This window comes from Equus caballus, chromosome 19, assembly GCF_041296265.1.
Source record: "Equus caballus isolate H_3958 breed thoroughbred chromosome 19, TB-T2T, whole genome shotgun sequence".
NCBI lineage: Eukaryota > Metazoa > Chordata > Mammalia > Perissodactyla > Equidae > Equus > Equus caballus.
Window position 1 is genome coordinate 32,242,255 of NC_091702.1, and position 25,818 is coordinate 32,268,072.

The 25,818-nt window shown below is 39.1% G+C and overlaps 1 protein-coding gene and 1 long non-coding RNA gene across 23 annotated transcripts in view; one reads left to right on the top strand and one right to left on the bottom strand.

Annotated features, from left to right (window-relative positions):
- Positions 1-756: 756 nt before the first annotated feature.
- Positions 757-1,794, bottom strand: LOC111769082 (uncharacterized). Of its 2 annotated transcripts, none has more exons than XR_011429097.1 (3): positions 1,653-1,794; positions 1,197-1,278; positions 757-1,103 (listed from the first exon to the last, which is right to left on the bottom strand). It is a non-coding gene; the product is annotated as an uncharacterized lncRNA (long non-coding RNA). The 2 variants fall into 2 exon arrangements; XR_011429098.1 differs by having other exon boundaries at positions 1,209-1,278; positions 1,653-1,786.
- YEATS2 (YEATS domain containing 2) overlaps positions 1,489-25,818 on the top strand; it is a 100,540-nt gene continuing 76,210 nt past the window's right edge. For 10 of the 21 annotated variants that reach the window (XR_011429093.1, XR_011429091.1, XR_011429094.1 and 7 more), the window contains exons 1-5: positions 1,489-1,714; positions 19,309-19,426; positions 22,347-22,444; positions 23,174-23,266; positions 24,964-25,209. Coding sequence is in view for 16 of the 21 variants with exons in the window: in XM_023623390.2 (XP_023479158.2) it covers positions 19,327-19,426; positions 22,347-22,444; positions 23,174-23,266; positions 24,964-25,209 (537 nt within the window). In the remaining 5 variants the exon portion in view is untranslated. Of the gene's footprint in view, positions 1,715-1,817; positions 2,259-14,385; positions 14,475-19,308; positions 19,427-22,346; positions 22,445-23,173; positions 23,267-24,963; positions 25,210-25,818 lie in introns of those variants that run through there. The other 11 variants (XR_011429092.1, XR_011429095.1, XM_023623391.2 and 8 more) reach the window with 4 other exon arrangements.

The following is a 25,818-nucleotide window of genomic DNA, read 5'->3' on the forward strand; positions in this document are numbered from 1 at the left end:
CTGGTTTAGGGTCTGGCCCCTGGCACAGTGCCAAATGCTCCGTCCACGGCTCTCAACCATGCTGCTTTCTGCTTGCCTGGCAGGGAGCACACAGAGAAGTCTGGGTTTCTAGCACACCCTCTGCAAGTTGTGGACAGCCAGCAGCATCAGCTCAGACTCCTCTCCTTCCCCAGTGCTGCTGTCTGCTCCTGAGCCCGGCTCAGTGAGAGACATCCTGCCAGAATCCGGCAGCCTTCCAAGGGGAAGTGGACTTCTCCTGCCCGCTCCACTTAGCTAGATTCTTCTATGCCTCTGCCTCAGGGTTAGGCCCCAAAAGTAGGGGAACATTGACACACTCATGATGACCTCTTATGCTGCCTCTTTTTCCATGAAATTTATTTTTATCTCTCCAATTCCTATTCTCTCTTCGGGTCTTAGCTGAAGGCTCAGGGAGGCCTTTCCTGGACTTTCAGATAAGACTGACTGTAAATGTCACAAAGGCAGCACTGTTCTGTTCATTTCTGATCCTCAGTGCCTACCACAGGGCTTGGCACATAGTGCCAGAACACAGAACGGAAATGCAATAAAAATTAGATTAACAAATATTATTAATCTGTCTTTACCTCCAATAGACCTTAAGGTCAGGAGGCCAAAGGTGACATATTATAAATCCCTCTATTTCCTTCTTATGCAGGGCTGTGGAGTCAGTTCCTGGCCCTACTATTCACTCATTCAACAAATACTTTTTGAGTACATACTATGTGCAACGCACTCCACTTGCTATTGGAGATAAAGGAATAAATCCTTTAAAACATTTTTATTAAGCATTAAATACATCCAAAAAATTGATACCATACATGTAAAGTACAAAAAAATTATAAAGTGAATCCCCTCTAAAAGCTGTCATCCAGCTCCGGTGGTAAATCTTTGCATAGTGAGAACAGAATGATCCCTGGAGACCAGTCGGGAGGCCACAGCAGTCTCGGGCAGGGTGGCACAGGGAGAAGAAAAGGGAAGGGTGGGCTCAAGAGATATTTAGGAGGAAAACTGGACTTGGTGGATTGTCACTCACTAGCTGTGTGACGTAGATAAGTCCCAATCTTTGCAAGCCTCAGTTTCTGCATCTGTAAAACAGGTTAGTAATAACGATTGTTATCTGTACTCCCAGCACCTAGCACAAAGCTTGGTACAAGATGACACACAAAAATCATAGCTACTGTTGTTATTACTGGAGAAGCTTCATAAATGCAGGCAGCATGAATATTCTGTCAAACTTGGAGCTGGAACTCGCCTCTTCTTCTAAAGAGGAAATTGATAAATGATGGTGCCTCCGTCAGCACCGATGCACACACTCCCCAGACAGCGCCGCAGCGCGCGCCAGGGTCGGTGTCTGGGTCAGGGCCAGCCCCCGCCCCGGCCCGGGCCCGGGCCCCAGCACCAACCTGTGCCCCGGCCCAGGCCCCGCCCACAGCCCTGCGAGCTCCGCCCCCGGGCCGCGCGCGCGCCCCCGTTTCCGCCGCTGCTGACGCCGCGCGCGCCCGGCCCCGCCCCTGCCGCTGACGTGAGGGGCGAGCGGGCCGGGCGGGCTCCGCCGAGCCGTGTGCTTCCGCGGGCTCCGGGGTCGCTGGGGCCTCGCGGCTGGGCAGCTCCGCGGGCTGCGCCCGCTCCCTCACCTGCCCGTGCCCTCTCGCGGCGCCCAGCGGGGCCTGCGCTTCTGCCGGAGACCGGGGAACGGGTGAGTGTTGGCGCGAGCGGGAGGGGACCGGCCGGGCGTGCGCGCTGCTCTCCGGGGCATTGTCTGGGCGGGGGCGGCGCGGGCACGTGCGCGCCCCTCCCCCACGGCGCCGGCGCGCGGGCCCCCTGCCGAGGGGCGGGAGCGGGGAGCCGGGGACTGCGGAGAGGGGAGGCGCCGGCGCCGGCGGCTGGGTGCCCCCTGAATGTGCGTGTCAGTGCGGTCTCCGAAGCTGGAACCCGGAATTGTGGGGGTAGGGGGTAAGAGTCCTTCTCTAGGGGGCGCAGCGCTCTCTGAGGGGATGGGGTCCCTTAATTAAGCCCAAGTGCCCGGAGCTTTTAGCATGTTAAGTTTGGTTGCCTGTGCCACCCCTTGAAGACGAGATTTGGCCCCAGCACCAGCAAGCTGTGAATTTACCCCCAAGAATCCTGGAATCTCGCTCCAGCCTGTCTCCATCCCTCCCGTCCCTCTCCCCGGTGAAGGATGAGTAGGATTTAGAAAGACTGGAGGATATTCCAGGGATGGTGCCCGAGTTACAGCGCCAGAGGTGCGAGACTGTGTGGGGTTGGAATGGAAAGCTTGGGAAAGTGAGTTCTTGGAAGAAAGGCTGGTTGGGTGGGTTGTGGCCAGATTGCAGAAGACAGTGAGGTTTATATCCTAACCTTTTTTTTTTCTATTATGAATGTAATTATGTTAAAAAACAGAAAGTAGAGGAGGAAAATATCACCAGTAATCCTTCAGCCCTGACATCATTCTTAGAGTTTTGATATGTTTGCTAAATAAAAGCTTATAACGGTTACAATTAGGGGTTACCTACAGTTTTGTATTCCCTTTTCTGGTTAACATGTTTTCTCATAACATGTAATATTATGTAGCATTCAGCAATATCATTTCCTCTTTCCTAATAAGCAAATAGCAAGTATTCATCATAGAAAAATTTAAAAATACAGTCCTGGTAGTTTTACTGCCTAGAGATATTATCATTGAGTGTATGTTTTTGGTTGTGTATATTCTTTCAAAGATGGGAGCAGATGATGCCCTGACTAGGAGTTGCGTTTTTATGAGAATCTTTTGAAGATTTTAAGAAGGCCAGTAGCATAATTTGGCTGCTTTGTGGAGGAACAGGGCAAGAGTGGAAGCTGGGAGATCAGTTAGGGTGTTGTTTGCAATGCCTGGGCTAGGTCTGTGGCAGTGGAGATGGAGAAGAGTAGAAACATTAAAAAATATTTTGGAGGTTGAAAGAACAAGACTTGGAAGTGGATTGGTGAGGGGAAGGGATAACTCTTTGCTTTTTGATATTTGTTTTGAGCACCTATCAGTAGATGGTGGCATTTAGGGAGAAAGTGAAGGATGGAAGAGAGAAATTTGAGGTGGGAAAGGAATGGGTTCTGTTTTTAATTTGAGATACATATTAGTTATGAAGTAGATATGTTGAGGAGGGAGTTGGATGTACTCATGAGGTTTGGACTCATGGAAGAGAAAGCCTAGAACTGGAGATAAAATTTGGAATACTCAATATATAGATGATAATGAAGGTTATGGGACTATATGTGATCACTTAGGGGGAGAGTACAGATAGAGAAGTGAAAAATCAGGGTATTTTGAGGTCTAGTAGAGGAAGAAGGTTGAGTACAGGACAGAAGAAACAGCCAGTGAGGTAGGAGAAAAAATTGGTGTCGTGGAAGCCAAGAGAGAGAAGTTTCTGGAAGATGGAGAATTGGTCCATTAGTTCTTCTGAGATGTTTAGTGAGATGCTCAGTTGGATTTGGCAATGCGGTTCTTATTAGTTTTGGTCATTGGTGTTACTATTCAGAGTTCTACAAGTAGGAGGTAGAAACCAGATTGGAATAATTGAATGGGACAACGAGTGTGATTTAGAAAAAAGTGCCCCTTCTTCAAGACACCTTATTTCCATCTGCCCCCAACTAAATTTGATAGATGAAAAATGGTTATCTTAACTTCTCTTTCCTTGATTACTAGTATGTTTGAACATTTTTCACATTCATTGGCCATTTGTAAATTTCTGTTCTGATCCTCTGTGCATCTTTTTATTTGTATTTGTCATTTTCTAATTGTCAAGTTCTCTAGATATGAAAAATATATAACTTGACATAGAGCTTGCAGAATTTTCCCCCTATGTACCGTGATGCATCACTTAACAATGGGGATATGTCCTGAGAAATGCATCATCAGGCAATTTCGTCATGGAGTGAACATCATAGAGTGCACTTATGTTAACCTAGATGGTATAGCCTACTATACACCTAGGCTAGATGGTGCTAATCTTATGGGACCATCCTTGTATATGCAGTTGGTGGTTGACGGAAACGTCATCATACAGTATGTTCCCTCCTTGGGAATAAATGAGTTAATTAGATAGGCTCCATCAGGAAGGACATGTTTAATAATGGGAAAACCATACTTACCATTTAATTCCTTTGTCTACTTTTTTTTCACTTGTAGCAAAATCCACCTAAGGTAAAATTTACCTCCTTAACTATTTTGAAGTGTACAGTTCAGTGGTATTAAATACATTCATAACATTGTGCAACCACCACCACTATCCATCTCCGTAACTCTTTTCGTGTAAAACTGAAATTCCATATTCTAAACAATAACTCCCCATTCTCCCCTGCACCCCCAGCCCCTGGCAGCCACCATTCTACTTTCTGTCTCTATAAATTTGACTACCCTAAGAACTCATATAAGTGAAATCATACAGTATTTGTCTTATTGTGATTGGCTTATTTCACTTAGCATAATGAATATCCTCAGGGTTCACCATGCTGTAGCATGTGTCAGAATTTCCTTCCTTTTTAAGGAAGAATAATGAATAATATTGAATAATATTTCAGTGTGTGTATATATCACATTTTCTTTATCCATTCATCTGTCAATGAATACTTGGGTTGCTTCCATCTTTTGGCTATCGTGAATAATGCTGCTAAGAACATGGGTTTACAGATAGCTATTTGAATCCCTGCTTTCAGTTCTTTTGGGTATATACCCAGAAGTGGAATTACTGGATCATATGGTAATTCTGTTTTTTTTTTTTAAGATTGGCACCTCAGCTAACATCAGTTGTCAATCTTCTTTTTATTTTTCTTCTTCTTCTCCCCAAAACCCCCCAGTACATAGTTGTATATTCTAGCTGTAGGTCCTTCTGGTTGTGCTGTGTGGGACGACGCCTCAGCATGGCCTGATGAGCAGAGCTAGGTCCACGCCCAGGATCCCAACCAGTGAAACCCTGGGCCTCTGAAGCTGAGCACACGAACTTAACCACTCGGCCATGGGGCCGGCCCCCTCTATTTTTGTCTTTTGGGGAACCACCACCCTGTTTTACAGTGGTTGCACCATTTTATATTCCCACCAACAGTGCCCAAGTGTTCCAGTTTCTTCACATCCTTGCCAACACTTTTCTGTGGTTGGTTAGTTGGTTTTGGTAGTAGCTGTCCTAATGGGTGTGAGGTGATATCTCATTGTGGCTTTGATTTGCACTTTCCTAATATTAGTGATGTTGAGCTGCTTTTAATGTGCTTATTGGTTACTCGTTTATCTTCTTTAGAGAAATATCTATTCAAATCCTTTGCCCATTTTTGAATCGAGTTTTTTTTGTTGTTGAGTTTTAGGAGTTTCTTTATATTCTGGATATTAATCCCTTATCAGATATATGATTTGCGAATATTTTGTCAATATTCTGTGAAATATTTTCTCGTTACTCTGTGAAATATATTCTGTGGATTGCCTTTTTGCACTGCTGATAGTGTCTTTTGATGCACTAAATTTTAAAGTTTTAATGAAGTCTAGTTTGTCTATTTTTTCTTTTGTTACCTGTGGCTTTGGTGTCTTATCCAAGAAATCATTGCCAAATCCAGTGTTGTGAAGTGTTTGTCCAATGTTTTCGTCTAAGAGTTTTATTGTTTTAAGTCTTACATGTCTGTTTTTGATCCATTTTGAATTAATTTTAGTACATGGTGTTAGGTAAGGGTTGACTTCATTCTTTTCCATGTAGATATCCAGTTTTCCCAGGACTATTTGCTGAAAAGACTGTCCTTTCCCCATTGAATGGTCTTGGCACCCTTGTCAAAAGTCATTTGACGATATATGCCAGGGTTTATTTCTGGGCTCCATTCTTTTTTCTTTTTCTTTTTTTTTTCCCTGCTGAGGAAGATTTGCCCTAAGCTAACATCAATGCCAGTCTTCCTCTGTTTTTTGGTGTGTGGGCTGCCAGCCCAGTATGGCTGCTAACAGAGGGGTGTAGGTCCCCACCCAGGAATTGAACCCAGGCTGCTGTAGCAGATCTTGCTGACTAGGTGACCAGGGCTGGCCCTGAGCTCTATGCTATTCCATTGGTCTATGTTTCTGTTTATGCCAATACCACACTCTTGATTACTGTAGCTTCTAGTAAGTTTTGAAATTAGGAAGTGTGAGTCTTCCAGTTTTATTCTGTTCGGGATTGTTTTGGTTATTCAGGGTCCATTAAGATTCCATCTGAGTTTTAGGATGGGTTTTTCTGTATTCTGCAAAAAATGTCGTCGGGATTTTGATAGGAATTGCATTGACTCTGTAGATGGCTTCGGGTAGTATTGACTTTTTAACAATAGTAAGTCTTCCCATCCATGAACACTGTGTCTTTAATTTCGGCAATATTTTGTAGTTTTCCTTGTGTAAGTCTTTCACCTCCTTAGTTAAATTAATTCCTAAGTATTTTATTCTTTTTGATGCTATTATAAATGGAATTGCTTTTGTAATTTTCTTTTCAGATTGTTCGTTGTTTGTATATAGAAATGCAACTGATTTTTGTGTGTTGACTTAGTATCCTGCTACTTTGCTGAATTAATTTGTTGGTTCTAACAGTGTTTTTATGGAATCTTTAGGGTTTTCTACATGTAAGATCATATCCCCCCATATTAAAACCCCGAAGTATCCACAACTCTGTGAATAAAAACATTCAGTATTTATCACAACTGTAATTTGCTATGGACTATTTCCAGTTTTTTGTTATAAAATATGTAGGAAGAGGAGAACTAACATTTAAGTCTAGATTTTTCTAAGTGCAGCCCACTTATGATGTACATCGCCCTGCCTTGAGAGTATTTCCTTAGGATACATTCTCAGAAGTACTTGATCCTCCTCTCTTCTCGTTCAACTATAGATTTTTATTTGAACCTTCGTTGCCACCTCCTTAAATTGGCCCCCATCTCCATGCCTTTAATGCTGTCCCCCTTTCAGTCTTTTCTACACTGCTGCCAAATGGGGGTGAGGGTCGAGGGTCGGTGCACTTTTACCTCGTAGGAAACAGGACTTAGGACGCAGACTGTTTCCATATCATCTGTTGTGTGGGAGTTAGGGAAAGAAGTGTTTGAAGACTGGAGTGCACTTCGTGGAGTCTGATTTGATTCTCGAAGGATGGTAGCGTGTCAGTAAGCGAAGAGAGAAGGTGGAGGGGAAACGTGAACCCGTGGGAAGGGAATGGGGAGATGTTTGGGCATGTGAGCTGTGATGACTGCAGACAGGGAGAGGTAGGAGACCTAGTTCTCCTAGCCAAGGACTGTTTATTCTATCTGAACAGTGAGCTGTGGGGGTGTGGGGGAGACCTGTCACGTGGTGAATGAACGCTGAGCGTGAGGACCATGCCAAGGAGGGGGGCTTTGACTTTACTTGTAATGTTTTTATTCGCAGAGTTGTGGGTTCATTGGTTATTGTTATCTGTTTTGTTTTTTAAAAATTAGTTTGAGCGTGTGTATACTTTTTTTATTGAGATATAATTCACATAAGGTAAAATTCACTATTTTATTTTATTATTTTATTTTATTTATTTATTTTGTTTTTTTGAGGAAGATGAGCCCTGAACTAACTGCTGCCAATCCCCCTCTTTTTGCTGAGGAAGACTGGCCCTGAGCTAACGTCCGTGCCCATCTTCCTCTACTTTATGTGTGGGACACCTACCACAGCATGGTGTGCCAAGCATTGCCATGTCCACACCCGGGATCCGAACCGGCAAACCCTGGGGTTGCCAAGAAGTGGAACGTGCAAACTTAACCGCTGCACCACTGGGCTGGCCCCTCACCATTTTAAAGTGTATAATTCAGTGGTTTTTAGTATATTAACAAAACTATGCAGCCATTACTACTGTCTAATTCTATAGCATTTCTTTTTTTCCTTAAAGATTTTATTCATTTATTTTTCCTTCTCCCCGAAGCCCCCCAATACATAATTGTATATTTTAGTTGTGGGTCCTTCTAGTTCTGCTATATGAGACACCGCCTCAGCATGGCTTGAGGAGCAGTGCTAGGTCCGTGACCAGGATCCGAACCAGTGAAACCCTGGGCTGCCAAAGCGGAGCGCGCGAACTCAACCACTTGGCCACAGGGCCAGCCTTCTGTAACATTTCTGTCACCCCAGAAAGAAGCCCCATACCTGTTAGCAGTCAGTCCTGGTTCTCCCCTCCCCTCATCCCCTGGCATCCACTTCTTTGTCTATGGATTTGCCTCTTTCTGGACATTTCGTGTAAATAGAATCATTTAATATGTGACCTTTTGTATCTGGCTTCTTTCGCTTAGCATGATATATTCAAAGTTCATCCGTGTTGTAGCGTGTATCAGTACTTCATTCCTTTTTACTGCTTAATAATATTCCATTGTATGGATATACCACATTTTGTTCAGTTATGAATTGATAGACATTTGGATTGTTTCCACTTTTTCATTATTATGAATAATGCTGTTATGAACATTCACATGCAAGTTTTTGCATGGACATATGTTTTCAGTTCTCATGGATATATACCTCGGAGTGGAATTGCTAGGTCATACAGGAATTCTATGTTTAACTTTTCTTTTCTTTTTTTTTTGGGAGGAAGATTGTCCCTGAGGTAACATGCCAGTCTTCTTCTATTTTGTATGTGGAACACCTGCCACAGTGTGGCTTGATGAGTGGTGCATAGGTCTGCTCCCAGGATCCAAACCTGCAAACCCCGGGCCACTGAAGGGGAGTGCGTGAACTTAACCACTACGCCACTGGGCCACCGTGTTTAACTTTTTTGAGGAACACCAAACTGTTTTCCGCAGCAGCTGTACCATTTTACATTTCCAGCAACAGTGTATGAGGGTTCCCATTATGTATTCTTTATTCGTTTTTTTGGGCAGACTGTATTTAATAATAGTGTTTTTATTTTTTATTTATTTTATTTATTTTTTAATTGTTTTTGGTGAGGAAGATTGTCCTGGAGCTAACTTCTGTTGCCAGTCTTCTCTTTTTGCTTGCGGAAGATAAGATTATCCCTGAGCTAACATCTCTATTTTGTATGTGGGATGCTGCCACAGCATGGCTTGATGAGCGATGTGTAGGTCCATGCACAGGCTGCTGAAGTGGAGCTCTCGAACTTAACCACTATGCCACTGGGCTGGCCTCTTGTGTGTGTGTTTTTAAACAGCTTCATTGAGGTACAGTGGCATCTACAAACTGCACATATATAAAGTGTACAATTTGATAAGTTTTGACATATTTATACACCTGTGAAACCATCATCACAATCAAGATAGTACACATATGCGTCATTCCCCCACTTTTTCTTATGCTGCCTGGTGATCCCTCTCTCTTCTCCTCTTTCATCGCCCCTTCCCCTGGCAACTACTGATCAGCTTTCTGTCACTATAGACTAGTTTGCATTTTCTATAAAGGGAATCATTGTAGTATATACTTCTTTCTTAAGGTAGCTTCACTCAGCATCATTTTGAGATTAAATCACGTTGTTGCATGTATCAGTTCATTCCTTTTTATTGACGAATGATAGTCTATTGTATGGATATCACAGTTTGTTTATTCATTCACCTGTTAATGGACATTTGGGTTGTTTCCTCTTTTTTGTTTTTTTTGGGGTTTTTTTTTCGTGAGGAAGATTGGCCCTGAGCTAACATCTGTGCCAGTCTTCCTCTGTTTTGTATGTGGGACACTGCTGCAGTGTAGCTTGATGAGCCATGTATGGGTCCGTGCCTGGGATCCAAATCTGCGAACCCTGGGCCACTGAAGAAGGGCCTGAACTTAACCACTACACCACTGGGCTGGCCCTGTCCCAGTTTTTGACTGTTACAAATAAAGTTGCTGTGAACATTTTTGTACAGGTTTTTGCGTGGACATATGCTTTTATTTCTCTTGGGTAAATATCTAGGACTGGAATGGCTCGGTCATATAGTAGTGTTTGTTTAGCTTTTTAAGAAACTGCCACACTGTTTTTCCAAAGTGGTCGTACCATTTTACATTCCCCCCAGCAACGTCTGAGGGTCCCAGTTGTTCCATATTCTCTGTAGTTGTATGCTTTTCAACATACAGAAAAGTAAGAAGAAAACAGAGACATAAAGACACCCATAATGTATCTCCCAGATTAGTCCTTTTGGCGTTTTCCTCCCCCAATTAATGCATGTACATGGTTACAAAATTCAAACATCGTAGTCGGGAATAGAATGAAAAGCAAAACCACTGCCCAGAGGCAACTATGTTAATTGTTTTCAGTCTTTTCTTCCAGAAAAACCTACAGAGGCGTAAACCAGCGTTTCTTTTATCTCTCTTCTTTCTCACCTAGTTTACACAGAAGGCATCAAAGTATACATGGTGTTCTGCAGGGTGGTTTTTTTACTTTACAATTTATTTTAGAAGTACTTCCATATCAGCTTATTCTGTTTAATGGCTGCATTACAAAACAGTCAGTTTTGCTGTAGGAAAACACGAATTTGTTCCATTGCAATTGATGTATTAGGGAACTATTTGGGTATAATGTAAATTTCACCTTTGCTTATGCCTGATTTCGTCGGCAAGAAATGGCTAGGTGAATGTAGAAAACTGCACCCAGCGAGCTGAGCCACGGAAGGAATGCACGAGCCGCACAGTCGTCTTCAGGGGTCTCAGTTTACCCTCAGTTTGCTGCTTTGTGGTGAGCTACACCCATCCGCAGCTGGTGTCACAACTTTCTGTTGATTTCGGATCACCCTCCTACCACTTCACAGTAACTCACAGGCTGTGACCTTTCAACGCCCACTTCCACAAGCAAACTTGAGGTCTTTTTCAAGTAGAGTGCCATATTTACTGTAGCATTGATGTATTTCTTAACCATTTAATGTGTAAAACTGTGCTACTGTTTTTATTAGATTTCCTTTTTTGTTTCACCGGTAAGATTTTTGAGTGTTGTGCCCCTAACCCTGTTTTTCCTATAAGCCTTGTGGTTTTTATTATTTACTTTTACACAGCATGGTGATTTTTAGGAATGCATATGTCACATTATAGCAGAACTGATTTATTCCGTAGTGTGAATGTACATAATTGTTTTATTTTTAAAAATTATGACATACATCATATATACTAGAGAATACATATGGTAAGGAAGTATGTTTTAAAGGAGAATAATAAAGCAACAAATACCCGCTTAGTTACTACCTAGCTTAAGAAATAGGAACTTCTAATACTTTTGAACCTCCTTGTATTCGCCTCACTGATCATTTATACTTTTTTGAATATCTGAAATACTTCACAATAAAATCAAATTTAAAAGTATTGGGGCTGGCCCAGTGGCGCAACAGTTAAGTGTGCACGTTCCACTTCGGCTACCCTGGGTTCGCTGCTTTGGATCCCGGGTGTGGACATGGCACTGCTTGTCAAGCCATGCTGTGGCAGGCGTCCCACACATAAAGTAGAGGAGGATGGGCACGGATGTTAGCTCAGGGCCAGTCTTCCTCAGTGAAAAGAGGAGGATTGGCAGCAGTTAGCTCAGGGCTGATCTTCCTCAAAAAAAAAAAAAGTATTATCACTCTGTTCCCCCCCCACCCACCCACCCACCCCTACTGGTTTCCCTGATGTTGATTACCCGGCTGGCTGCCCTGCCCCCTGCAAGTTACAGTGTACATACACATGGCATGCACGCACATACTTCCGGAAGGATAATCTGTAAGTAGATTTCTGTTAAGGTTAATATATATTGGGTTTATCATCGTTATTTTTTGTTACAGCTTTGTTGAGATCTAATTCACATACCATAAAATTCACACTTTTAAAGTGTAACACTCAGTGTTTGGTTTTCTTTTTAGTATATTCACAATGTTGTACAACCATAACTATATCTAATTCCAGGAAGTTTCATCAATAGGTAGGTTTTTGTGAATATATAGATTTTTCTAGATTAGGCAGCGTTGATCTAAAGAGAAACCATTTTCTAAACATGTCTTATGTTTTAAGGTGCTTGTTTCCTTTCTAGAATCTCAGCTCCAGATAGAAAAGCATGAGACTTATCCCCATAGGATTTGTTGTCAGTTTGAAAGCTCTAGTGAAAAATCCCTTTTTAGTGAAGTGTGCAGGATTTGGCTCAGTTTATATATTCTCTGACTGTGTCCAAGAGTTTGACACAGTCTTGATCTGGTCCAGTCCAGTTCCTTCCTTTCTTTTTTCAACCTGAATGTGTAGACAACTTGTTTTTTTCCCTTCTCTTGGAAGGAACTTTTATGGCTTCACAGCTGAAACTAAGGATTGTAATATGAGGCAGAACTATCATTTTAGACAATTCCAATGATCTTTGTCTGAAAGTGGCTCCAAGGAAGTCACTGGAAGGTTATATGGCCTCGCTTCTTTCTGTCAACTTGAGAAGAATTTTAGCTTCAATATTTCAAAATCCTTAAACATCCCATATGGCTCACTCTGTCCAGAAAAAGTATGTTGAAGGGAAGGGTAGATCTTCCCTAGGCTCTCCAGGTGCACCAATGGACAGAAACAGTGGCATGCGTAATATAAAATACTGTTTCATCCTAAACTCTTTTCGTATTGCTTTGCAAGATCAGAGACCGAGTGCTGGCCTGAATGGACCTTATATAGAAACTTGTATGATCTTAAGCTATTTTATTTATAATAGGAAAGTAGGTGTTTTTGACCTGGAAATATATAATACTTAAATAATGAAAAAAGTTTTTTGAACTCAGCTGTCTGGCTGTTCCATTTTGCTTAGCTCTTTACAGTGATATTGGGGATGGCACAGGTCAACTGAATGGCCCACATAGTTTGATGCTAATGACCGACCTTGGTCAGTTTCCCACCATTCTGGTCCAGTGTAAAGTTGTGATTATATTTACTTAAAATATCTATTTCTTATCCCAGATGAGTTGAAGAAACTGTGATAATGTTGGTCAACAAATGAGAGCATATTCAAATGGTTTTGTCTATAAGACCTGGCTTAGAATAATTAGGATAGAGTTTTTCTCAGTATCAACTCCAGTGAAAATCAGAGCAGAATCTTCTCTTCTCCCTTTTAGATTTTCCTTGATCTGAGTCTTTCCTATAAGTTACTTCAGATTACTTGTGTTGTGAAAAATAAGCGTAACTTTGGGGAGAAAATTAGCTGTATATATTTTCAGTTATCTCTATCAGTGGCAGATGTTAGTTCTATGAGTAATTTTCAAATAGAGGAAAAAATTTCAATTAACATTGAAATATATATATTTTGATTCTTTTGCTAGGACTTCTATATGCCTTAATGGTTTTTCTCAGTATAATATTAAAATGGGTGTAGATTCTTAGAGTACACATTGAGCAGTCTGGGAACTGTGGATGTTGTTGGGGTAAAAGCTGATGCTATTTTTAATTTGCAAAACATGATTGATGAAATGGATCATTTCTATTTGGATGACTGAAAGTCGCTTGCATTAATATATTCCTAAAGGTCCAACTTTAGGCATGTGCAGTACACATCACCTTGCTTCTGGATCTCCTCAACACTTTATTACTGGCAGTAAAACCTTCTAGTTATGATGCACTGTTCTTTTAATACCCTGCTGGATTGGATTTGTATTTGTATTCACAAATGAAAACTGGTCCATTTTCTTCTGAGGATGCCTTTGACTCCATCTCCATAGGTCTAGATATATTCTGCCCTTACTGGTGTTAATTTTGAAATAGTGTGTTATTTTAATTTCCTCTGTGAGCCATAAGTTATTTAGAAGAGTATCTTATTTTCCATATCAGAGATTTTTTGTTAATAATTTCATATTTTTATTAGGATCGGAGAACATGGCTTATAACATTTCCACGTTTTGCAATAGTTGAAACTTTCTTCATATCCTATTATATAATTTAATATTAGTGAGTTTTTATAGATATTTCAAATGCATTGTTCTTTGTTGGGTTCAGAGTTATATGTATGTGTTAAATCTGGCTTTATCTATATCATCTGTATTTTTATCTCATCTTCTTGATCTTTTAAATTTCTGAGAGATGTGTTCAAATTCTCCTGCTGTGGGATTTTCTTAAGTTCTCCTTGTATTCCTGATTTGTTTTGTGCATTTCGACACTGTGTCATTTGGTGTATAATTTATAACATATGTTTTTGATTGTGTCTTTAAATAGTAACATAATCTTTACTATGTTAGATGTTTTTTGCCTTAAATTATTGTCTGTTATTAATCTTGCCATCCCTGCTATCTTTTTGTTTGAATGTATCTGTGTATGTTAATTTTGCACATCCTTGTGTTTTGGACATTTAGCTATAGTGCCTTTGAAGATATAGCAGTGTTAACAAATAGATTTGTAGGTATTATGGAGAGAATGATGAAAGCTAGTGTAAGCTAGTAGTTATGTTCCCTGTGATTATTTATATTTTGGCATGTATTTCATTTATTTCTTGTTTTATTTCTTCAGCAAACAATTTATTGAGACCTCCCAGGAAATTTGGAGGGAGAAATGGAGAGAGCTGTGTTGGATAGTATGATCAGGGAAGGCCTTCTATGATAAGGTGGGCATTTGAGCTGGGTTCTGGGAAAGCTAACCTGGGGGAAGAGCATTCCAGGCAGAAGGAACCATCAGTCCAAAAACCCTAAGGAAAGGTTGAGGTGTATTTGAGGTACTGAAAAAAAACCATTTTGTCTGGATCTTAATGATTAAGGATGGAAAGGGAGGTGGGGTCCAATTCATTTAAGACCTTGTGGGTCATGTTAAGGAGTGTGATTTTATTCCAAGTGTTGTGAGAAGCCATTGGAAGATTTCAAGCAGGGATGATGTGATCAGATAAATATTTTTATAGTGCTTTTCTAAATTGAAGGATAATTTACAAACAGTGAAATACACAAATTTTAAGTGTACAGTTGGATGAGTTTTCACAATTGCATGTGCCCATGTAACCCACACCCTTGTTAAACTATAAAATATTTCTATCACCCCAGAAAGATCCTTCATTCCTCTTCCCAATCAGTCGCCACTACCAGAACCCTAACTACTGTTCTCATGTGTTTCACCAAAGATTAATTTGTCTGTTCTAGAACTTCATATAAATGGAATCGTTCAGTGTGTACTCTTTTGTGTCTGGCTTCTTTTACTTACTGTAATGATTTTGAGATTCACCCCTGTTGTTACTTAGATCAGGAGTTCATTGGGTATACCTCAATTTGTTTATCTGTTCTCCTCTTGGTTTTTGTAGACTTTTTAAAAATGTCTCTTTGTCTAAAACAGGGGAATGGATTGTAGATTCTCTCCAGATATTTAATAAAGGAAAACTGGTTGTTTTGTTTACAAAGGATAAGTTATTTTGTTTGAAGTGAAGCATATAAAAAGGACAGGGCCAAAGAATTATAAAATCATTTTAACATCTTAGGAACATCTGTCTGTATGGAAGCAGGTGGAAAAGGATGCACTGCTCCTCCCTGGCTACCCTTTTAAATCAGGTGGGAGCACTTGTCTTGAGTGAGAGCACAAAGTTCAGTGGTCCTAATGAATTCAAATGCCATGATGATCGTAGAATTTTATGTTGAGAAGATACCTCACATGGTACATGGCAGATTTTTCAAATATCATATATCAGATTTTACTCCTTCCCCCAAGAATTGATCACATCTTGTAAGATGTGCAGAGTTCTAGGATTAGGTTCTACGGGTTCTGTGTCTTCTGTGACATGAGAATTAATACCTTTTACTAAGAATTTCTAGTGACTGTATTACATAATTTTTGCGTTTTTCACTATGCAATTTCTTTTAAAAATATTTTTCTCTTGGGGTCTATTTCAAAGTATAGAACTTTAAAAGGTTTCGTTTTGTTTTTATCTTTAACCTTTGTCAAAAACTCACTTGTTTATATTATTTGAGTGGGTGTGATACAGGGTAGTTTTGCTTTCTTACATCATGCATGGGAAAAAGACCATGTATTTTCTGAATTTAAATTGACACATTTACTTTTTACAATGAGGTGGTTTCAATGAGAAAATTTTAAATTGGAGGAATCAGCATTGCATGTATTTCTGTATTTGGATTTGGTCCCATGGTAAGGAGAAAATCTCACAGACGTAAATTATAAACAGAAACAGATTTCTTAAACAGTTCACATGACCATCTCAGTATTCTTTTCAATTTCCTCTGATTCATATGCTTGAAAACCTAAAGAGGATTAGTGGGACATTTTGTTTCAGAATTGAATCTGACAGTGTCTAGCAACTGCTCACATTTCCTCTTCATAAATCTCAAGTCAGACAAGAAGAATCCAAAACTCAGTATTACCGTGGGTCCTTGGTTACACATTCCATCCGCTCACTTATTACATCATGATGAGAGCATGCCTCCGCAGATGTGCCTTGCCGTAGCTAGCATATACTTGAATGTGCCATGTGTATACAGACCTAAATCTTCCTAAACATGTTTATTGGAAGCTCAAGTCTATGCCCAAAGATGACAGGAAAGGCTTTATTACAGGGCTGCATGAAATATGAAATACCTTGGCAGTACATGTTAACTCATTGGTGGTTTCTTCCCCACCCACCCCACCCCCCTTCACCACCAAATTCTAGTCCCCTAGTTTGAGAGCAAAAGTCAAAAGAGAGTTTCGCTTCATCCTTTAAGTGAGGGTAAAATAAAATCCTATTTTCTTCAGGGGTCCCCAGCCTTTCTGGGGACGAGCCACTGTTATTCTTGAGATTACTTGGGGGTGGGAGGAGAATATGCAGATTATGAAGTCCATGGAATGGAGGAGTGAAAATGATGCTGGAGTCACTCATGTTACAGATAATCCCCTAAGACTCTTGGCAAATTGTAAAGACGGTGGTCACTGAGGAAAAGGGTGTGGTGCAGGAACACATTTGGAGGGCTGCTGGGATGTAGCTGCCTCTGAGTCTAGGTTTCTCTAAGGGTAGGAAGTGGGTTTTTTTGCTATCTGCATTAAGGAAAAAGGAATGAGGGTTATTGACTTTTAAGAATATATTGTTTATATAAGTGCCCAAGACTTTCACAGGTTGTCTAAAACTAGTTGCAGACCAAATGGAGAAGGCTAAAAGAATAAGACTTTCCTCACTTTTTTGTTTTGTTTTTGTGAGGAAGATTGGCCTTGAGCTAACATCTGCTGCCAATCTTCCTCTTTTTGCTTGAGGAAGATTGTCACTGAGCTAACATCTGTGCCAGTCTTCCTCTATTTTGTGTGTGGGACGCCAACAAGGCATGGCTTGATGAGTGGTGTGCAGGTCTGCACATGGGATCCGAACCAGTGAACCCTGGGCCGCTGAAGCAGAGCGCGCGAACTTAACCACTATGCAACCCGGCCAGCCCCCTACTCTCACTTTTTATACGCTTTAAAGACAGAAGATAACAGTTGAATTCAGCGCCTCTCCAAAAATAAAGACTCTTTTTTTGTTCTAAATTACAGCAGGTGTTAATGATTGTGAACAAACTTAAATGGTTTAATTCGAGATTTTTGTAATGCCAGGGGTTTTTAGAACATTTTTAAGCTTAGGAATATTACACAAGATAACAGTTACAGGAAAAGTGTTCTCTTTGATCCAGGATTTGCATCTATATCATTACGCAGTGAGTCTCTCCCAGCTGAGTCAAGTGAGTCTGTCTGAGATGGGTGAAAGAACTGGACCAAGAGCTGAGAGACTTTTAAATTATTTCACTTTTAACATTGAGTGAATAAAGACAAATATTTTTGAGTTGAGGTTTTCATTAATTTTATTTTAAAACTTTTTATTACCTCAATAGATATGTATTGTGTATTTTTGCCTTTGGTTAGGTAATCTCCGTTAGTGGTGGAGCAGAGGTTTGGAAATCAGGGAGCTCTTCTTGTCTTTTCTGTGTCGTAGATTAATGTGCTAAGGGGCAGCTTACCTAACCACCCTGGACCTTTTTTCTTATCTGTCAGTAGACCCTCGCTGCCCAGTGAGGGAACCACTAGCCACAGGTGGTGATTGAGCCTTTGAAACGTGGCTAGTCCAAATCGAGATGTACTCCAAGTGTGAAGTAGACACCAATTTTAAAGACTTAGGACAAAGATAAGAATGTAAAATGTCTTATTGCTAAATTGTTTATATTGATTACATTGTTGGAATAATAATATTTTACATACATTAGTTAAATAAAATGTTATTAAAATTAACTTCACCCATTTCTTTTTCTAATGTGATAGAAAATTTTAAGATTTCTTTTGAACAGTGCTGGTCTGGACAGTATTTCCTAAACTGACTCATGAAAAATAAGTAAGTGCTCAATGAAACACAATTTGTGAGAAGGGTAGAGTCTAGTAGAACTTTTTGCAGTGATGTACATGTTCTGTATTTGCACTGTCCACTATAGTAGCTACTAGCCACTGATGGCTGTTGAGTACTTGAATTGTGGCTAGTTCTGAAATGTGAAAAATTGAAATGTGGAAAAAAGGAACTGAATTTTAAATTTTATTTAATTTTAATTAACTTTAAATAGCCACAAATGGCTAGTGGCTAATGTGTTGGGACAATGCAGATCTAGAGAATTTATGGGATTGTTTTATTCAAAGACTTTTATACCTAATACTTGTTTACCGTATTTCACTAGTTTAATATGAGTCTATACTGTTTGTGGTTTATTATTTTTTTTTAAAGAGTTTGTTTCCTTCTTCTTCCCAAAGCCCCCCGGTACATAGTTGTATATTTTTAGTTGTGAGTCCTTCTAGTTGTGGCATGTGGGGTGCCCCCTCAGCATGGCCTCATGAGCTGTGCTAGGTCCATGCCCAGGATCTGAACCGGCAAAACCCTGGGCTGCCAAAGCAGAGTATGCAAACGTAACCACTCGGCCACAGGGCCAGCCCTGTTTATGTTTTTCCTGAGTAGTGTTAAATGATCAGTAACAATAATGTTTGTCGAGTACCTGTTATGTAGCAGACACTGTGTAAGTACCAGAGAGAATTTATATGATAAATTATTTATTGAGACCTAAGCTGTATTGCTGATATTTTGTAATATGCTTGGATGCATTATGAATTCCAAGGTACCGTGTGGGCTTACCGTGCTCTCATCGAAGTCTGGTTTCTTTCCTTTCCTTATGAGGGCCCTTCCATGAAAGCCTGGCTCCTTTTGAAAAGTCTGAACAATATGCGGCCTTGTTAAAGGATTTTCTCTTGAAAGGGAAATCTATGCCTTGTAACAGATGATGATTTTTTTCCCCCAGTAAACTTTGGTCATTAGTTATGCTTTTGGCTTTAAAAGGGATGTATGCATATTTACACGAGACTTACAAGTATCAGTATTATGTAATATTTATTCCCTTTGTGTGTACACATATGTTTATAAGTACTAGTTTCAAGCAGTGTTGTTAATGAATTTATTTATGATTGCTTCACAGTGAAGAACGAATGTCATCATGTCTGGAATCAAGCGAACAATCAAAGAAACTGACCCTGATTATGAGGATGTGTCTGTGGCCCTTCCGAATAAGCGGCATAAAGCAATTGAGAATTCAGGTAGAAATTCGCCTGCCTTAGGAAGTCATTTCTTTGTTGACGTATGCCTCCCTATGAGATTTATAGGAACTAAAATGAAATGCATTTCCATTGTTGTGCATAATTTGAAGAGATTTGTGAGAGGGATTAATTAAGTGTTCTGTTTAAGTAAGACACTATGTGCAGCATAAAAGGCAGGACACAATCAGGTAGACAGTGAAAGCATTAACAATGAGACAGGATGTAAGTTTAGCTATCATTGTAGGTTAGATATGATCATAAAGTCTTATGTATACTACCGTGTGGTATCATGTGAGATGATTACAGGTGGTACATGGATTAAGGTTTTTTACTTTAGTAGTTATGTGTTATTTTAGTGTCTATGAAAAAGATGATGGTCTTATCAGACTAACAGTTTCATGACTACTGTTGCTTAGGATGAGGCTAAAATTATTTTTAAGTATTATTTAATTGTGTTAATTAGATGTTTTTCATGGTACTCAGATGTTGTAGGTATCTTGAAGGTGGTATATGAATGATGGAAATTTGGGAAACATTAATGTAGTTTAACTCCTGCTTGTGGTTAAGTTAAGGCTCAAAGGCCCAAGATCATATAATTAGCAAATCATCAACTATGTCTTGTAGTTACGCATAATGTTTTAAGCTATCTCAAAAAAAGTTGCTAAATTTGAGTTTTTAAAAGACATTGCTGAAATTTATTACTGTTTTTTTAAATAATAAATTTACCTAAGTTAATATGTATAGCTGGGTAAAGAAGTCATCATAATCATGGATAAGGTATTACAGCTCCTCAAAGATTAGGACCCCTGGAATTTAAGTGGTGAGGAAAATTCCTGACTGTAAGTGGAATCAAGTCATATGTACCCCTAAAAGTGTTTGTGGACAGAGAATTATCAAATCCAATTCCAAATAATGAAAGCATTTAACTACAGCTTTTCCCCTCCATTCAGTTGTAATTTTATTCACAAGGAAATGTTTCACTAATAAGCCAAATAAATGTGAAAGTATCCTGAAACTTAAATCCATTATTCAAATGTATCACATGACATAACTTTTCTTTTAAAATAAAAATAAGAATAGAGAAAACTGATTATTTTAGTAAACATGGTAATTTCAGTTTAAATCTAGTATCAGTTCCCAAATACTCAGTGTAAGAAGGGATAGTTTTTGTTACTAAATGACAGTTTGCTCTTCTTCCTTTTGGTGTCCATACTCTACTTAATCCCAAACTGTATTTTTATTTTTCAGAACTTTTCTCAATGTAGATTTGGTGGGATGCTTTCCTTTGCTTATGTTGTTTTATTTTGTTTGTTGTTTTGTTTTTGTTTTTACTTATTGCATGAAAGAGATAATTTAGAAGTGTTTCTTTCTGAGGAGGTTATTATAAATAGCCTTTAGTGATCACAGTTTCTGGCTTTCAGCCTCCTGTAAGAGTGTCTGCTGATTTCTGTTACAAGGTTTATATATGCAAGGATAAATACAATAATATTAGAAAATATTCTTTTCCTCAAATATGAGAGAAATCAGTCATTTGCCTTTGTGCACACATATCCACAAGAATGCTTATATTATTACTAGTTTTAAATTGCCAATCTAACGGCATATTTTATGGGGAGAAAATGGCATGGGTGATCAAAGGGTCCATTTTTTTGTGCAGCTTTTCATATACTCCGAAGTATGCATGGCGATTTTTTCATATTACAAACACAGAATCATTTTGCAAAATCCCAGGTTTTTCAAGCAGTCACTCAGCTCTTTTTTTTATTCTCTTGTATCAAGCTACATTTCATATTCCGCTGTTTTTACTCTTTGACTTGCATGTTACTTTGAGTAGTCGTCATCTCAGTTTTATTATCTTCAGAGGCATTTTCTTTCCTTATGAATTCTTTCTTTGCTCATTCCTTCGAGTGGTTGTGATCAGAAACTACTGAATTGCTTGCTAGATCCTTCTCTACAGAATGAAACTTCTGCCTTGTTATGAACTGCTCTAGTGTCACAGACTACCTCTCCCTTTAGCTAGCTCTCTACTTTCTTTCTCCTTGGGGCTGTTGTTTTTCAAAGATCACCAAATATTTCTCTCAGAACTTTCACGAGTGTTTTTTCTTTTTTGGTAATTTTATTTTGATAAAATTTCAAACAGAGAAATTGCAAGGAGTACCCATATGTCTTTTATCCAGATTAATTCACCAGTTGTTTGCATTTTGCATCATTTAGTTTATCATTCTTCTCCCCCACCCCCAAACACACACCTACACACACACAACATAGACAAATGTGTGTATGTATACAGATATATATGCACGTCATTCTTTCTAAATCATCAGAAAATAAATTGGACACCTGTGAACACTTTTGTATATGTCTTAAGGACATTCTCTTATGCAACCATATATCAAAACCAGGAAATGTTAACATTTATACATTACATTATCGAATCTGTGGTCCATATTCAGGTTTTACTGTTGTCCCAGTGTTGTATTTTATAACTATTTTCCCCTCTCCAGGATCCAGTCCAAGATCACCGAGTGCATTTAGTTGTCATATCTCTTTAGTCTCTTTTGATTTCCTCAACTTTTTTTGTCGTTCTTGACTTTAATATTTGAAAAGTATAAGCCAGTTCTTTTGTAGAATGTCCTTTGATTTAGGTTTGCCTGATGTTCCCCATGGTTAAATTCAGCATTTTTGGCAGGAATGCCACAGAGCAATGTAGTCTTCTCTTGCATCATGTCAGAGAACACATGAGGTCAATTTGCCCCAGTATTAGTGGTGCTGACTTTTCATCATTGTGGTTAAAGTGATGGCCACTAGGTTTCTCCTCTTCAGAGTTACTGTTTGCTGGGTGTCTTTTCTTGCTTGCTGACTTAAATCAAGACAGCTGCTGATTAATTAAACCTTGGATTATTTTATGTTCTTTGTGCAGCTCGAGATGCTGCTGTGCAGAAGATCGAGACTATTATCAAGGAACAATTTGCACTTGAAATGAAGAATAAGGAACATGAAATTGAAGTCATTGACCAGGTATAATGATGATAAATTTCTAAAAGACCCAAAGCTATTGAAAAAAATCTATACATGATGTATTGAAGAAATCTACTGAGATAGAATCATGGTTGGTTTTTCCCCTTTGCTTGTCATTTTTTTTTTTTTTGCAGGGAAAGATTCACCCTGAGTTAACATCTGTTGCCAATCTTCCCTTTTTTTTTCCTCCCCAAAGCCCCAGTGCATGGTTGTGTATAAGTCCCTCCAGTTCTTCCATGTGAGCTGCTGCCACAGCATGGGAACTGACAGATAGGTGGTGTGGTTCCGTGACCTGGAAACGAACCTGGGCCACTGAAGCGGATTACTTGTCTTTTAAAAAGTTTTCTCGTTTTTGGAAAAAAGACATGTACTTTTTGTGTCTTTATATGAAATTGAAGAAAAGGATAAAAACAAATACCATCCTGAAAGATAATTCCTCTTTGCTCTTGTGCTCATATCTTTGTGGCTATTTCTCAACAAATATGCATATAGACACAGAAATATACATATTAATATGTCTATGAACTCTTGAAAACATTGGTTTTTGTCATTCTTTTAAGTCTTTTGCCAATCTGATAGGTGGAAAATGGTCATTTTTATTTGTCTGTCTTTGGTTATTAGACAAGTTGAACTTTTTTTGGTCATTTGCATTTCTTTTTTTATGAATTGTTGGTGTATCTTTTCTGTCATTTCCATTTTTTAAAGTAATGAGTTAATACTTGTTTTTAGCGACTGATTGAGGCAAGAAGGATGATGGATAAACTTCGTGCCTGCATTGTCGCAAACTACTATGCTTCTGCAGGACTTCTAAAAGTTTCTGAGGTAAGTTTCCCTCATGCAGTCATTTCTGGCCACTCATATTTGTTGTATGAAGGGGACCTGGGGGTTGAGATGGAATCCCTGCCTTTGAAACATTTCTCCTGTTGACCTTTAGAATGCAAGAAGCCTAGCCTGCCGTCCTGGGGAAGCACACAGACTTTATGCTGTGTTCAGCCATCATCCTTTAATCATACCTCTCTGTCAGTAATCTTAAGTAATGTTTTTTCTTTTTGCTTAATCCCTCTTCTACTAATTGTTAGCACTGTTGCTGTGGTTTGCAGGTACAAGGTGACTGAGACCCTGTTCTAACTTCTCATATTCCTCTTCATTTGATTATGGTTAACTTTGGAGTATGTTATAGATCGATTGATTTTCCTCTGATCTTTTACTGCTAATGAACAGCAATGTCTGTTTTCAGTAGATGTACCCTATTTAAGAAGCCCTGATTTTTTTCCCCGTATTTCTTGTGAAAAATTTCAAAGCTACGGAAAAGTTGAAACAAGTACCTGTTTATGCATCATCATCAGTTTCAACAATTTTAATGTTTTGCCTTATTTGGTTTTATCTTATTTTTCTCTAAAACATTTGAAAATAAGTTCCAGGTATCATGACACCTTACTCTTAAACACTTTAATCACATATTTCCTAAAGGACATTCTTCTATGTCATCACAACACCTAAGAGAATGATTTCCTAATGTTATATGGTAACCAGTCCATATTCACATTTATCCACTTGTTCCCAAAATATCTTTTAAAGCTTTTTTTTTTTTAAAGATTTTATTTTTCCCTTTTCTCCCCAAAGCTCCCCGGTACATAGTTGTGTATTTTTAGTTGTGGGTTCTTCTAGTTGTGGCATGTGGGATGCCGCCTCAGCATGGCCTGATGAGCGGTGCCATGTCTGTGCCCAGGATCCCAACTGGTGAAACCCTGGGCCGTCGAAGTGGAGCACACGAACTTAACCCCTCGGCCATGGGGCCGGCCCCCATTTATAGCTTTTTAAAAAACTTTTATTATTGAAATTCATCAGCTTTGTTGCTTTGACTCTGAAACACTAGTCTCTGGTTCCTTTTTCCTCACTAAAACAATTATTTTAACAGCACAATTTTTAAAAACTGGGCTTCTTAGCAACATAAGTACAGTGTATCGCATCATAACAGAACACACTGTATTTTGTATGTAAGTAACAAGATACAGAAAAATGCCCTAGGCTTCAGGGCTGGACTGAGGACAGACTTTATATATTGGTATTAATCATTTTAAAGCTTTCCTTACTATATTTTACTCCTATGTTGAGGCTATTTTACATATACTTTCTTTAATCTTTATATGTCTTTCAATGGGATGTTTTATTTAGAGCAGTTGATATGTTTGTGTAAAGGAAAGTGAGACTTATTTTTTTAAAGTTACATCTTATTTTCTGTGTATTACTATATGTTTATTTTTCATTTACCTTCAGAGGACTTTACATCTTTAGCTTTTAGTGTTAGGACCTTTGCATAATTATTTATCACTCTCTAGTTTTTGTTTTGTTGGTCAGACCATCTTAAGGCGTTTGGACTTTATTTTCTGGGTGTGGGGGAATTTTGAAGGATTTTAAGCATGATCCCAAAATAGATAAGGGTTTTGGAAAGATCAAAATTTTGCCTACTTTTGGTGGATTTGACTAAAAGTTTGTTTTGCTTGCTTTCATTCTTACAGGGATCAAAGACATGTGATACAATGGTTTTTAATCATCCTGCTATCAAGAAGTTTTTGGAATCACCATCTAGGTCATCATCTCCTGCCAATCAGGGATCAGAAACACCATCAGCCAATCATTCAGAAAGTGATTCTTTATCTCAACACAATGACTTCTTATCTGATAAAGACAATAACAGCAATATGGATATAGAGGAAAGACTCTCAAACAATATGGAGCAGAGACCAATCCGAAATACTGGAAGGGTATAGTTGCATGGGTGGGAGGGAGCCAAAGGAAGAGGGAGCCAGTATTTATTAAGTATGCACGTATTATCTCATTTAAGTTAATTATTTCCCTTTTAGAGATGGGGAAACAGAGTCTCAATGAGGTTAAAGTTGTATTTGTTCAGAAATATCAGAACTGGAAAACTTAGGTCTTTCTGATGTTAGAGTTCAGTGCTCCTGTGTGTGGCTCAGTTCCTGCATGCTGTTATGTAGATATGAAAGAAACCTTCAGGATTCAAGGTCAATGCTGTGACCTTGCCCAAGGTCCTTCTACTCTATCATGTTTATTCTCTCAAGAGCAATGGCTCTTCAGAAGTTTCTCTGTGAAGCTTTATATTCTAGAAGCTTTGATAAATGGAGGAAATTTGACAAATAATAAATAGAACTGAAAACCATTTATTGCTCTTTGAACCTGCCAGTTTGTCATTCAAGTTCCCATCTCAAGCTGTTCTGAACTTCTTGGTATCGTGTTTGGCTGTAGAGTCCTTATTGGATGAGACCAATGATTTTTCTCAGCCATGTGTTCTCAAATAGAGAAACTTTCCAGGATGCTTTCCGCGTATTCATACATCAAGGATTTGATTCATT